Raw genomic sequence first — 16511 nt, forward strand, 5'->3', positions numbered from 1 at the left:
GAATGCCCGACCTGAAAGCCCCTAAAGGAAAGGACCTTTTTTTTACAAAACTTTATTTCGTAATTATTTTTTTAAAAACAATTATTAAATATTTGTCAAAACATATATAAACAATAATAACAATGATGAAATGAAAAAAATTAAAATTCATACTTATTTTCTGTTTGAAAGCTAAACGCATGTAAGCATGTAAGTCTTGCCTTTAGCTTTCAAAGAGAAATTCCTGTTGGTTAACCTTTGTAATTCTAGTATATTGCTGAGTGGTAAAGTCGTTGAACACTGATAGTTAGGTCAGAGGTTCGAATCCCGCGAACGGACTGGCTGCATGCACGTTTTCTTTTTTTTTCCCCATGTGTAACGTATAAACGAGCCAATTTCCCTTAGAAAGTCCTCCACGAAAGCATTCCTTCCCTTAGGCAGGTAGCCTTATTGGTGCTTTCCTATTATTAAATAAAGCCATACCGAAACTGCCCCGGTTTGAATCCCGGAGAATGCAATAATGTAAATTGCTTGTCTCTTCATAGCAGGTAACACAGTGGTCGCCTTTTAAGTGCCTCCATAATAAAATGACCACCGCTTCTGATCTCAGTAGTGGCCAAAGCCTAAAAAATGGCTAGTGCCCGCCATACAAAAATAAGTTGTTTTAATTTAAATTAAAAATAAACTAACTGAGAAAATTTCCGAAGAGGTATAAAATTTGTGAATAATAATGATAAACAAATCTCCTTTCTTCTATTTATTACATTTTTATAAGCAGGATACAGAAGAAATACATATTTGTGTGTAAATAATTGTAAACTTCTGTTTACTACCTATAAACTTATTTACTACTTACTCCTAATAAACTAAGTATAAATTCTGTTCTTATTACAACTGTCAGCTCCAACACTATATGATGTTTTGATTTTGATAGCTTGTAACTGGAGAAAAATTGTTGGGAGGTACTATCATCACGATTATAGATACTCATCAGCAGCCTGGTTCTATGAGTAATCTGATTCTTTCCTTAGAATTATTAATTTTTAAACTACGGAAAAAATTGTTCATATGTAAATACACTACCAAACAAACAGACTCTTTTTTTACAAAAATGTGTAACTGAAATTTATATTTTGACGAGTACGATGTTTTTTGGGGGGAGTTATGTGATTAAGGCAAAGCCTCGAGGGCTATCTAGCGTAAAGGGACGGATGCCTTCGTGGATAACTTTCTAAAGGAACTTGCTCGCATACACGTTACGCATGGAGAAAACCACGAAAACGCACACGCAGTCAGCCCGTTCGCGGAATTCGAACCTCGGACCGAACTACTAGAGTTCAGCGACTTTACCGCTCGGCCGGTGCTGGGCTCTTGACGAATACGAATAAAATTTAATCAAATTTGTATCTTCAAATCTTCGAATAAGATTTATATCACAGTGTAAATTTGGAGATTTTTTGGGGCGCTTCTCCGATTCATTTTTGGCAATAAAAAAGTGTTAAATTGGAATACTAATCTTAAAAATGATAATTTTTTTCTTCAAATTCTTTTCATAATTATGTTAATTAACTTACAGAAAAATGTATTTTCTCAAACCTCGGCAAATTGCTTTTGGGGCCGGCAGTTAGAGGCCCATTGACTTATATATATATATAAGTCAATGGGCCTCTAACTGTCGGCCCCAAAAGCAATTGATTTATATATATATATATAATTGACTTATATATATATATAAGTCAATGGGGAATATCCTTCGTATTTTTCCATTATGTGTCATTACACCAATGGTTTATTTATATTACGTTATATTATGGCTCGATTATTCTGTAATCGTTTGTTTTTGTAAATATATAATTTTACTTTGTTAACTTTTTCTTGAATTTTGCTTTTATTTTTCCATTAAAAATCCGTTTTCTTTATAAGTTCGTAGTCAGGATTCGGTAAATTTCATAATTAATATTCACTAATATAGGGTTCAAATAATGGGGTTCATGTATCATAATATAAGTTTAAAATAACGGTGTTTTATAGAAGCAGAAGCGCTATAATAAATTCTGTCTTTTAATATTCGTCTAAACAACTGTATTTATGTTAATTCCTGCATATACATATGAGTAAAAGCTCTTGATAAATATTTACGTCGTGTATGTACATCTAACAAATATATCCTACTTAGGGAATTAAATTTAACTTTCCGAATCAAAACGTTAAAATATAGCACTCAGAACATTCCTACATGAAAAGAAATCATTCTAAATTAGCACGAGTTTAAAATTTTTTTATAAATGCAGTTTAAGTTATTTAAACTTAAAAAATCAGTATGAATAAAGCTTAAATTTAAATAAACTAACACGCCGAAAAATAAATGTTAATGATATTGAAGCAACAAATATCGACATAAGTTGCATAAATTTGCGGGACTAGTTTTGGAGGTTTGAACAGAATCTTCTTCTCCAGCTTTAAAAACTTTAAATCGCTTATTATAAAAAAATTATACCATAATTAGTTTTACATTTTGGCAACAGATGGCGCTAATAGCCTTGCTCCTTACTTTAGATTGTTTCCCAAAATTGTTGGCTATTTTGTTATCGCGTGAGCACATGCTTCTCCTTCGTCATTTGGCTTCTGCAGCTGAAGAAGCAGGCTCTATTTTAACTTTGAAAATATCGATGCAAATTTATGCAACTTACTTTGATTCTTCAACAAAGGATTAAATTTATTTATTTTTCAAGCATTAATTTTAAAAAATAGTCAGAGAGGGGTTTGATTGACTGCCTTACCTCCGTTTTGGACGTGCCTGAGGGTGGAAGATGCCACGGAGGTGGGCATCGTGTAGAAAACCATTCGACGACCCTGAACTGCTGCATAATAAAAGAAAAAAAAATCCTCTTTAATGCTTTTATTTTCATAAGAATTCACATATGCTCAAGTAAAATAGCAGAGGAAAAGAATTTATGGTCAACACTTGCCTTTTAAAAGGCCTGATTTTGCAAATAAAATAAATCAATAAATCTGATCATCCATACGATAAACAGACAATTCTCTTCATGTTATAAGAACTAACACATCCTAAAGAGGAAAATGAAATGTATTTAATGCAAATGTTGAGAAGTATATTAGTAAAACCACTAGTTTAATGGGATATGATGAGCACCAAATGTTTTTCATTCTTTTAATGAGTTTATTGACAGTAAGAGAATTAAAAGTTGGGAAAAATATAATAAACATGATGTGTTTAATGTTTTAATCTGGAGAAGGGTTTGAAATTCAAGTATTCTCTTGACAAGAATTAAATGTTTTATTTCAAGTGGAAAAAAACTCTTCCTCTCACTTTTAAATAATTATTTTCTCAGAACTAGAGTATATTTTTGCAAATATTTATGTATATTTAAATCCTGATGTTTTTTTTTATTGTAGTGTATTGTTTTACTTAGTTATTTGTGCATTTGTTGCTCTTAGGCTAAAAATTTTTGCTTCTATTTTGTGTTTAATCGAATTTGTGGTAGTTCGGTCCGAGTTCCAAATCCCGCGAACGAGCTGGCTGCATGGACGTTTTCGTGATTTTCCCCATGTGTGACGAGTATACGAGTCAGGTTCCATTAGAAAGTCCTCCACGAAGGCATCCCTCCGTTAGGCACATAGCCCTCGAGGCTTTGACGTAATCATATAAACCAAACCAAATCAAGAACGCTATATATGGGTAAATTAAATCCTTAAGGATCTTGCTGAATATTTTATCGCCATGTTGGCGACATTTCGCTGTTTCTCACAGCCAATTTACCCAGAAGGTTCCAGACTGCAGTTTCATCGTCCTTTGCAAGAAAGACATGTCTTTGAACGTATAAACGAACTTAAATGGGCTTAAACAGAACGATCGGCATCATCCACAGTATTTATTTATTGCGTGCTAAGGCATTAATACACTAAACGGAAAGAGAGGATGTTGTAAACAAAGAAGTAGAGGGCGCTGCTTGGCAGTAGCGCAACGCATGTAAGTAGAAACGAAATGTCGTTTGATTAGGCAACATGATTTCTGTGAAGGTTGTCCACCTAACAATAGGACAGTTGTAAATATGTAAATATAACGAATAATAAATAGCATTAGAAAACTGAACCATCGGATGTTTTGTGCTAGCTCTACGGGCCGCCATGGTTAAATGCAGGTTCGTCACAATGGTGCATCTTACGGAAATGTTTGGATTTGTTAAAGTGAACTTCACGAGGAAGTATGTGTCCAGACCATGCCCTAGGTAAGAGCGTGATTATTATTAAATTTTGAACGTGTTTGATTTGAATTTTGATAATTTGCAGTCTTAGGTACATTTGTGTATTAACGCGATATAATGGCAGAACTAGATAGATTAAAACGAAAGAGAACCGCATTGAGAACGGTAGTATCTAAACTACTAAAGAAAGTCGAGGATAGCTTAGCAAAGAAAGATACAGATGAATTATGCGAAGTGCTTGAACTATTAATAGAAAAGAAAAGTAATTTGAAAGAATTAGACGAGGCAATTCATTCCGTAATTGAGATAGATTCTCTAGAAGCGGATGTAGTTAGTTCTGAGGAATATCAGGAAAAATGTTCTCGAGCTATTAAACGAATTAATCGAATGTTGGAAGAGGATAAAATAAGTATTAAAGATCCTGAACAAAACTTGGTTAGACTGCAAAATGTACAAAGTACGGTAAAACTTCCAAAACTAGTTTTAGAGAAATATTCAGGTGATCCTGAAAAATTTACGGAGTTTTGGAACAGTTACGAAAGCACTATAGACAAAAACGAAAGTCTTAGAAAGATAGAAACATTCGCATACTTGAAAACATTACTTACAGGTGCCGCGAGTAATGTAGTATCTTCATTAGAACTAAATGCAAAAAATTACGATGAGAGTATAAAAACTTTAAAGGATAGATTCGGGAAAAAAGAAATAATAATTAGTCAATTCGTGAACAAACTGTTAAATTTAGAACCAGTAAGGAATTCAAATAATATTAAAGCTTTACGTAGGTTATATGATGAAATCGAAATTGCAGTTCGGAATTTGGAAGCTCAAGGAGTTACGAAAGGTTCATTTGGTCAGTTATTAATACCTGTATTGTTAAAAGCTATTCCAGAAGAGTTCGTTCTGGAATTTAATCGAAGGAAAAACCCAAATGAAGAAATTAATGTTTCAGACTTGTTGGACTTCATAAAGCGGGAAATTGAATGTCGTGAAGCGTCGAGTTTATTGACGCGAGATAAAAGAAATACCTTGCCTGCACGTTTCGAACATGCTAAGTCTGATTATAAAAAAATTCACAAAAATGTACCTACGGCTGCCAGTTTCAATGCTGTTGATAATCGTGCATGCATCTTCTGCGAAAAGTCCCATAATTCATTTTCTTGTGATAAAAGCATTAAAGAAAAATTGTGTAAGTTACGTACTGAAAATAGATGCTTTATTTGTTTTCGAAAATATCACATTTGGAAATCGTGCAGAAATAAAACTAACTGCTTAAAATGCGGGTTTAAGTCGCATCATGAGTCACTTTGTACGAGTAGTTCAAATCGTAACAAAGCGCGAACGGCTTCAAATCAAAACATAAAAGAATTGTGCGAAAGTTCGCGAGATAATTCAGTAGATGAAACACAAAACTCCCCAAAAGAACACACGCTTTCTGTTGTTCCTTGTGATAAATCATTGAATAAAAACGCTTTATTGCAAACCTGTTCAGTGTTAGCTCATTATGACGGAAAGTCAGAGTTAACTAATTTAATTTTCGATTGTGGTGCTACACGAAGTTTTGTTCATATTAGTGTAGTTAAGAAATTAAACTTAAAATTTGTTGGAGAAGAAACATTGTCTATTTATTCTTTCGGAATGAAATACGCAGTACCTAAAACATATAAGGTTGTCGAATTCTGTGTTTCGGATGCGAAGCAAAAGAACAAAATAAAAATCAGCTGTCACTGACGCCATAACGGCTGCGCATATGACCACGCCGTCAAAACAAACACTAAAAATGATGTATGAGTGCGGATTGCGAATCGCTTGTTTATGTAAAAGAAGCGTTGGAATTCTAATAGGTGTGGATTATTACTGGAAGATGGTAAGGGGGAAAAGATTCAATTAGGAAAGGAAATTTATGCGATTTCTACTAAGTTTGGATGGGTCCCAGTTGGCCTTCAAGATAAAGAGAGCGAAATAGTATCTCAAAACACGGCAATAGTAAACCTTTCTTCTTGCGTAACTGATTCATTGCGATCGTTATGGACTTTAGATTTGCTGGGCCTTACCGATGACTCAGCGATTTCTAACCAGGTGAGAGAAATGATTCAAAGCTTTGAAAAGGAAATACGGGTAGAAGGTAATGGATACTACGTCAGTTTATTATGGAAATCGGAAGCAGGGCAATTAGAAAATAATTTCGGAGTAGCGTTAAGACGATTTGAAAGTCTTAAAAATAGACTTATTAGAAATCCTGAGATTTATCAGCAGTATAAATCCGTAATTGAAGAGCAAATGAAGGAGGGTATAGTTGAGAAGTGTTCACAGGAAATAACGGAGGCATCGTATTTTATGCCGCACAGGGAAATAATAAAACCTAAGGAAACCACAAGGTGTAGGATTGTTTACGACGCGAGCTCTTCTAGAACTAAAGGTGTAAAGTCCTTAAATGATTTTTTAGACATTGGACCTAGTTTGATCCCCGTGGTTTTGGACATAATTTTAAAATTTCGGAAATATGAAATTGCTTTCAGCGGAGATTTAGCTAAGGCCTTTTTGATGATAGAAATCTTAGAAAAGGATAGGGAATATTTAAAATTTCTTTGGTTCGGGAATAGTGAGGAAAAATATAAAGTTTTAAGTTTTAAACGTCTTCCATTCGGTTTTTGCTGTAGTCCAGCAATTTTAGCGATGACGATAAAATTCCACAGTAAAAAATATAAAAGCACGAATCCAGAAAGTTATGAAATGTTAGATTCCTCGTTATATGTAGACGATTTATACTACGGTGCAGACACTATTGAAGATGCATGTCGATTATCCTCAGACGCGGTTAAGATTTTTAAAGACGCTGAGATGAATTTGAGAAAATTAAGGTCAAATTCCAAAGAATTTAATTCCTGGTGGATTGGAAAAGCTTATAACATAGAACCAGCTGAAGAGTCAAAATTTTTGGGCATGATCTGGAACTCTGAAGCAGATAAGATCAAGTTGAATTGCGAATTTTTAGGAAATTTATCCCATGACAGTGCTGAGGCCACAAAAAGGACTATTCTCCAAATGGTGGCCAAAGTTTACGATCCAATTGGTGTGTTTCAACCCTTTGTGATGAAAATGAAAATTCTGTTACAAAAAATTTGGACATTAGGTGTGGACTGGGATGATACCCTTCCATTAGAAATAATTAAGGAGTGGAGTCGCTGGCAAGCTGAATTAAAGGTGTTGGAGGAGTTTTCTCTTCCGAGAAAATATTTTGGTAGTAGTGAAAAATCTAAGGTTAGTCTTCATGTATTTGCTGACGCTAGCCCTAAAGCGTACGGCGCAGTAGCATACTTTAGATACCTTGATTCAGAAAACATTATTTGCACCAGTTTCATTACCGCAAAGGGTCGCGTAGCTCCACTCAAGACTATGACTTTACCTCGTTTGAAGTTGATGGCTGCTTTAGTAGCCGCCAAATTGTCTATGTATTTGACAAAGCTGTTTCCTGAACTGTGTCATCAAAAGTTTCTTTGGAGTGATAGCCAAATTACTATCTACTGGATAAAGGGATGTGCAAGAAACTGGAAACCCTTTCTATCAAACCGAGTTTCTGATATTCAGTCTCTCACGGATCCTGAATGCTGGTTTCACTGCAGTGGGAGTGAAAACCCTGCTGACCTTTTATCTCGAGGAGAAAATGCCTTTAACCTTGTGAGAAGTTCTCTTTGGTTACAGGGACCTAGCTGGCTCTCTCGACATGAAAGTGTTTGGCCAATAAATCAACAGACCAACATCGACGAAAAGAGCGTTCAGAACGAAGCAAGGAAGCAAACATCTCTTCATGTTTCTGCTCAAGACGTAGAATCTTCGGCATTACTACAGTTAACGCGATTCAGCAGGCTGCTGAAGGTGTATCGAATTACGGCTTATGTTATGCGGTTTGCCAACAATATAAAACGAAATTCAGTGAAAGTCAAAGGTCCATTAAGCTCTGTTGAAATTTCGCGAGCTGAGCTCTATTGGGTAAAAGTTACACAGCGAAAATACTTTGCGAAAGAGATTCTAGATCTATCAAGTGGAAAATGCTTAGAAAAGACATCGTCGATTTATTCACTTAACCCAGAATTGGATACCCATGGTCTTCTGCGTTTAAAGGGCAGACTTCAATTCTCAGACTTTGCTTTTGAAGAAAAACACCCATGGCTGTTACCTTATAAAGATAGATACAGTGAACTAGTAATTTTTCAGTCTCATAACAAATTGTTTCATGCTGGAGTCGAAGCTACCTTAGCCGATATTAGAGAAAAGTTTTGGATCATAAAAGGACGCCAATTCGTCAAGTCCACGTTAAGTAAGTGCTTTTTGTGTAAACGATACAAGGTGCGTGCCGGTACACAGGAAACCGCTCCTTTACCACCTGATCGTGTTCTTCAATCATCTCCATTTTCTGTAACAGGGCTGGATTATGCTGGTCCCTTTTTTACAAAGGACAGCAAGAATAAACATTATCTGCTTTTGTTTACATGTGCTACAACTCGAGCTTTACATCTAGAACTTATCCCTTCTATGAGCGTGGAGAATTTCATGCTTGCGTTTCGCAGGTTTATTTCTCGTCGTGAATTGTGCTCTACGATATATTCAGACAATGCCAAGACATTCAAATGTGCTGATCTCGAGTTGCGAAAAATTTGGAAGTGTATTCAACATCCATCTGTACAAAATTTGTTTTCTTCCCACGGTATAACATGGAAGTTTATTGTGGAAAAAGGAGCATGGTGGGGAGGGTTCTGGGAAAGGCATTTTAGAACGATCAAAACTTGTTTAAGGAAAATAGTTGGACGTTCTAGTCTCTCTTTGAATGAGCTAGAAACAGTCTTCGTAGAAATCGAAGCTATAATTAATTCAAGACCCATAACGTATGTCTACAATGACCCTTCAGAACCCTCACCGCTAACTCCTGCTCATTTCTTAATTGGTAAACGTTTACTTTCTCTTCCAGTTACAAGAGTGAGCAGAGAAGACTTGATTGGGTCTAGACATTCCTTGATCAAAAGGTATAAACATCAACAAACCTTGTTAAACCACTTTTGGAATAGGTGGAGGAAGGATTACTTGCTTTCTTTAAGATCTGTGAATTTATGTCCACCTACTAAAGTGTCTAGTCAGTTTAATGTTAATGACGTAGTCCTTGTACATGACGACCGCTTACCTAGGAATTTGTGGACACTAGGTAAGATAATAGAAACTTATCCTGGCAGAGATGGTCAGGTTCGCTCGTGTCTCATTAAAACTCAAACAGGTAATCTAAAGAGACCAGTACAATTGCTGTACAACCTTGAAGTGCATAATTAGTAGTAAAGTGTTACAATGTAATAATCTAATTTGTTGTTTGTACATATATCATCTTCTGAATATCTTTATTGATTGTTGCTAAATGTAGTTTAGTTTATATAATTATTGCGAATTTTGATTTAGTATAATGTTTCTTATTTAGTAATTATTTTATAAGTTGATTTAACGTGTTTAAACATTACTTAATTGTTATTTGTAATTTGATGTAGTTTATAGAGTATTCAAATGTTGTGTTTGATTTAGAAATACTGGTTTATTTTATATTCGGTTTGTGTGAACTTAAAGAGTTCACAGGTGGGGAGTGTTGTAAAGAAAGAAGTAGAGGGCGCTGCTTGGCAGTAGCGCAACGCATGTAAGTAGAAACGAAATGTCGTTTGATTAGGCAACATGATTTCTGTGAAGGTAGTCCACCTAACAATAGGACAGTTGTAAATATGTAAATATAACGAATAATAAATAGCATTAGAAAACTGAACCATCGGATGTTTTGTGCTAGCTCTACGGGCCGCCATGGATAAATGCAGGTTCGTCACAGAGGATTGCCTCGTGGAGGACTTTTTAAGGCTCTGTCGGTGAAGTGAAATGAAGAAACAAAGGTTCCAAAGCAATATACAAATACGGGTCGGGAAGCTAGGGATTTCACTTAATCATCTGTGACAGTTAGCTACGTTTAGGGCTTCAATTTTTTTCCCCGCTAATTTGAAATATTTATTTAAAAAGACATCCGCCAACTCGTAGCTCACAACGTTATAATAAAATTTAAATGTTTTTCAGCATATGGATTGAAAACTTGTATAGAAAGCCTGTAAGGTTTAATACACTGGTTATCATAAATTAAGAAAAAATCACAAAAATAGCGATAACTCCCTCAAAAATAAGCCAAACCTTGTAAACTTTGAATATGTTGCCAAGTAAGAGTAGCTGAGTAAAACTGCGATATGCAAATCAGTGGCGCTGCTTTCGGAATACGTCATCTGCAAGGAGCATAAAAGTCTATGTTTGAGAGCAAGCCAACATATTTCACTTTGACAGTGACATCAGAAATCTGAGATAGCCAATTCGTAACGATGACCTCCAGACATCATTTGCCTGCAGAACTGCGATGGTGAGCCATTGGGAAACTAGAGGCAGGACAAAGTCAAACAGAAGGGGCCAGATGGCTAAATGTGAGTCCTTCTGTGGTTCATAGACTTTGGAGGAAATTTCAAACCACAGATTCGGCATCTAGGAGGTTCAGCCAAGGACGGCCAACTGCTACGACGAGCGCCGATGACCGATATTTGGCATTATGTGCACGCAGGAATAGAACCGTTGCTCCGACTCTTCTTAGATCCTTCCTTGCTCCAGCCACCGGAAGGTTCGTGTCAACGTCAACTGTGCGTAGAAGGCTTCACGAAGGTGGTCTGTATGCGAGGCGACCAGCCATTTGTGTGCCGCTCACGTCACGCCATAGGAGGCACCGTTTTCAGTGGGCACGACAACATCTCCACTGGACGCTTGATCAATGAAGGTAGGTTCTCTTTACGAATGAGTCTAGCTTTAGTCTAGAAAGCGATAGTACGCGTTATTTGATATGGAGAGTACCTAGAACCCGTTATCCTCCGTCAAACATCCGTGAAAGAGATGCATAGGTCTGTGTTTGGGGTGGCATATCTTTGGGTGGACATACAGACCTCTATGTCTTTCCAAGGGGAAGCGTGAATGGTCAGATTTATAGAGATGACATCCTTGATGTTTATGTGCGCCCATATGCCGGGGCATTAGGTGATGCTTTTCTGTTACAGTACGACAACGCAAGACCACATAGGGCCCGCATCGTAGATGATTATCTCCAACAGGAAACAATTATGCGCATGAAGTGGCCAGCTCGATCCCCGGACTTGAATCCTATCGAGCACGTTTAGATGCTTTAGGGAGACGTCTAGGTTCTCTCAGACGCCCCCTCAGACCCTTGTTGCGCTTGCAACTGCTTTGCAAGAGCAATGGTTCTCGCTTCCTATGGAACTGATAGACCGCATAATTGAAAGCATCACACATGGCTGTATGTGCTGTATTGCTTCTAGAGGCGATCATATTCCATATTGAAGGTACTTTTCCTACAGAAACTGACACCTTCGATTTGTTAATTTTTTACATGTGCTACTGTTACCAGAGTTACTGGAAGCAAAAGAACGGTTGTTCAAATTCTAAAAAAAAAACTTTCCGATTAAATAATTTGAGAGATAACTGGTAATTGAAACTAATATGAAAAAAATAAAACGCACAACTCGTGCTTACATAGAAACATAAATGCACAACTCGTGCTTTCAAATCAACTAAACATCTGTGGCGATGTAAAGTAAGTAACAATAAATTGAAAACTGAGTTTAGTAGCCAAGAGCTACACAAAAGATTGAAAGGGAAGTTGGTCCAAGTTTCTCACAAGCATGATAATTTAAATATCGGCAACTATGATGCAAGGCTGAAGAATACAATCTTATCTGAACTAGCTGACCTAGTAACGTGGCCTCGAGAAGCAGAAACGCTCTCTCTTAAAATCGGAGAACTTTATTTTATATGTTGTCTAACTAATCTGCATTCTCGATGGAAACGAAAGGGAGAAGTGACAGTATAGATCTAAATGATAATTTACTGGTCCAATCGAAGCACAACTACAATATATATTTTATCGTATTATATCATTGTACGTAGCATTGCATAATATCATATTATATTATATTGTATTATTTTACAGTCCACTGCATTGCATTATATTACATTATATAATACTATATTACATTATACTGCATTATATTATATCATATTGCTTTTATTATATTATATCATACTTCATTACATTATATTATAATGTAATATTATAATACTTTATAATACATTCTATATACTATATTTCATTATGTTATATTACATTATACTGCATCATATTACATCATATTATTTACATTATATTATATTATTAATATCGTATTATATCATATTATATTGTATTATAGTACATTAATTATATTATATTGTATATTATATTATATTACATTATATTATGGTACATTATATTATACTATTGTATATTAATTATATTCTATTCTATCATATTATATTATTGTTTAATAAATACAATATATTAAAGTGAATTATAATATAAAACATTATATTATTATAGTGCATTATATTTATATTATATTATTGTATATTACTTATATTATATTACGTTACATTATTTTATATATTAATTATATTATTGTATATTTATTATATTTTGTTAAATTATAGAATATGAATTATATGTTGTTATGTTATATTATTGTATATTAATTATATTATAGTGCATTATATTCTATTACATTAAATTTTATTATAATACATTATATTACATTATGCTATGTTATATATAACTACATTATATTAAAATATATTATTTATATTAGCTATTCTGGCTATTTAGCAAAACTCGCTGTCGGAGCGTTTGGCTCAGGTTCGAATTTCGGAAAAGCTTTACATGTTTATCTGTCTGTGACTGCCTTTGCGGCATGGGCGGGCTTTTGGTGATAGAAGAGGAGAGGTAGAAAAAGGGAAACATGAATGGGTACCTTTCTACCTGGTCCCCTCCCTCGTGATTTTCCTTCAAAATTAGAACGGAAATGAGAAAATCATACTATGATCTTTAAGTTGCCCAAGGCTGGTACGATTGACAGGTGGAATCCTGCCTTTGTCGCTACGTTAAAATTCACGGATGTTTTCAGAAGTCCCAACAACAAAACTGAAAAGAAAAGAGGCAACATTCCGTTATATTTAAAACAACTGGTTCGTTACGGAATTTTTCTTTTTTTTCTTTTTTCTTTTTTATCTTTTTTTTTTTTTTTTTTTAAATATCAGATTCCAGAATCATTCCTCTTTCATTCGCTATAAATGAAATATAGTTTACAGACATCAGTTCTATCTAAAGTACATTAATTTAAGGCGGCAATCACCCGTTTATTTGTTTCGGACGAAGGATTCATCAATTATGATTTGTAATGGAGAACTAGTGGTAACCCTGAGGTGATCCGTTGTAACTGGCTGTTTTTATCACGTGACAAAGCAGAAAAATTGTATAAACAACTCTTCTTTCGAAATGTTTTGAATATGGGATACGACTTTAAGATGCAAACTCCAAGTAAAAATAGTTGCCCCAGAATATTGAGTAAATTTAAAGAAGCTGAAAAATTACCTATCTTGACATTTTGGAAGGTGAAATTTATTCGATACGTGAAAGACCTTTCAAGATTTCCAAGCTCTTTCCCCCCAGACTGTATTAAGGAATGATTAAACTAATAATACAGGCTTATAGAATAAAATTCCTGTCTCTTAGCACTAATATGAATCTTTCTGTGCTAATTACATCATCTAAGGAGAACCAAAAATATAAATTACTGAGAGAGCAACAATCTAATTTATTAATTGCATTATTTTGCGAATATAAATATATTAATTTTATTAATCCATAAGACTTTGTGAAACAAATTTGTAAATTGTGAAGTAACTAGTTAACTATTACTTCTTTTAATAATTTCGCGTCTTTTCAATTTAAAGGAAAGGTTTTAGCACAATTCATGCATTGAGGTTTTTTTTTTTAATTAATCATAAATACTAGACACCCTCTAATGTTTTTAATTTATTCCTAAAATAAATATGTTGTTATCGTTTCAATAAATGTAATTAATAAAATAAATAATAATTCAGAATGTAATTAATAAAATAAATAATAACATATAGTAAATCATCGCGAAATATTGTTAATATTACACACGTAACATGTATAATACTTTAGAAAACAATGAAACATCATTATGGAAATAGTTAAATAATTTTGGATCTAACAAAAATTAATTCTTTAAGGTCAGTCCAAGGTTATATAAAGGGGCCCCAATAAGATCTTATGACTTACATTCATAGGATCCACAACGCCTAAAATAAGTGCTACATATTATTCGACAGTTCCTATTATGAACACTATATAACGTCGACATGGAATACAATTGACATCGGCACAATGTAGATCACTTTTCTTCCGACTGTATTCCTCAGAACCCAGGAATTCCGAGAGTCTATTCGAAGGATTCCACGAGTCACAATACAAATTCGAAAAGAAAAATATAAAGCACTCAGACTAGTTGACTGGTCGCCCAGACGGTCTAGTGCTTAAGGGAGCCTACTACGGTACCGAAGGGCCCAGGTTTCGAATCCCGGAAAAGACATGGATGTTTGTAAATGTATAGTGTCGGTGCGGTATGGAGGCACTCTAAATATGCGGCGAGCCGAAAGTCCTCTCGTGTGGATTGGTGGAAGGGGAAAGAGGTGGGAGACTCCCGGATACCCCCGGGGTGCTCTCCCTTGAAATTGGGGGGTGTAAAATAGAAGTCCAATCTCTCTTCGAGGTAGGCTCCTCTGGCAACCATTATTCCTTGTAATATGGACACGAAAACAACTATTTCACTAGCGTTTATTAATTAAATATAAAAATACATTTAATTATAATTTAATACATTTAATACCTTTAATTATAGTAAATTAGTTTTAAAACTTAACATGTGGTTATCATATATCAAAGAGAACGACGTGCAATGCTCTTCAAAACTATACAGTTTGCTAAAGAAAAATGAATTTAGATGACAGCGTAAAAAATTTGACAAAGGAGCATCTTTTTCTATTAAAAAAAGGTACTTTTATGTTACGCCGGCGCAGGCGATAAAGTCGCCAATAATGGTACAACTGATGCCAAACAGAATATCCTCGCTGGTAACCTTTTACGCCTCATTTTCAAAAAAAGTCGCAGCCATTTCTTATCAGATTGATTTTTTTTTTTTTTTTTTTCCCCCGATACTGGCATACAATTACACAGACTTTTTACCAGATAATTCAATTTTATGCCCTACGGCCATTCGCGGTAATTAGGTCAATTAGGATAAAATCACACTGCTCACCCGAAGGCAAAAATATAGAAAAGGCAAAGTCAAGGGTTCAATTTTATTGAAAATGCACTAGCGAAGTAAAGCACTGCAGTTTTACATAATTTATGAGTAAGCTATTCGTACGAATTGAATAATTCTTGCATTTAAACTTGTATTCCCTATTAAGATTTAACTTGAAATTAATGTAGATAATTAGAGAGAATTAGAATTTTCTAGCGTCGTTTACGTGAGATGAAATCCCTTGGGGTCACGTGATACGATACAGGATGTTGAATCACGAAATCGTAGTAAATTCTTAAATTAATGTCTTGTTTACATCTTTATTGTCTTTATTTATTGGCTTTTTACAGAATTTTAAACGATATTAAAATGCCTATGCCTTCAAAATAAAAAATTCTTAGAACTAACATTTGTTAACATATTTTATGTGTATACTTTATGTTATCGCCAATAAAGCTGGCGAGATTTGCGACGGCGAAACCGAAAAGTACCAAAAAAGGAAAAAAAAAAAAAAAAAAAAATTACAAAAGAATATTTTCCAGAAACCAAAGCTAAGTATAATTGGATAAAAAGTCCATTCGAGTACTGCAATAAGGAAGCAACTTATCAGCGTATCAACAGTTCTGACACTGAAATCCAAATTTGAGCAAGAGTAGCTCCTAATTTTTGGTTGCAGGTTCATGAAGATTACCTAGAAGTTTCTCACACAGCTATAAACATTTTAATGTCTTACGGAACAACATATATAAATGAAAAATCTTTCTCAACGTTTGTGGCAACAAAATCGAACAAATTAAAGTTAAGGCGACTGCAGATAACGTCATTAGATGCAGATAACATTTAATGCAAGGGTATGTCACACTTACAGCGCGCGTTTATGCTTTTAATGAGTACATGACACCAATTTTATGTTAAAATATTTGTATAAAAAATACAGGGCTTTTCTTTAATTACCTCTACTGTAAGTACCTGTAACATATTATCTACTTAAAATATTGTCGTATTATTTAAATAATATTAAATATATATAAATAATTAA

The 16511-nt window shown here is 34.5% G+C and overlaps 1 protein-coding gene across 1 annotated transcript in view; it reads right to left on the reverse strand.

Annotated features, from left to right (window-relative positions):
• The window catches only part of LOC118193971 (homeobox protein unc-42-like), a 169168-nt gene that overhangs the window by 42424 nt on the left and 110233 nt on the right, over window positions 1-16511 (reverse strand). The window contains exon 2 of the mRNA XM_085822317.1: window positions 2760-2840. Coding sequence (XP_085678443.1) covers window positions 2760-2840 — 81 coding nt within the window. The remainder of the gene's footprint in view (window positions 1-2759; window positions 2841-16511) is intronic.

The sequence above is a fragment of the Stegodyphus dumicola genome, chromosome 1 (genome assembly GCF_044657685.1).
Source record: "Stegodyphus dumicola isolate Sdum_Otavi_A_Nest chromosome 1, ASM4465768v1".
NCBI classification, from domain to species: Eukaryota; Metazoa; Arthropoda; class Arachnida; order Araneae; family Eresidae; genus Stegodyphus; species Stegodyphus dumicola.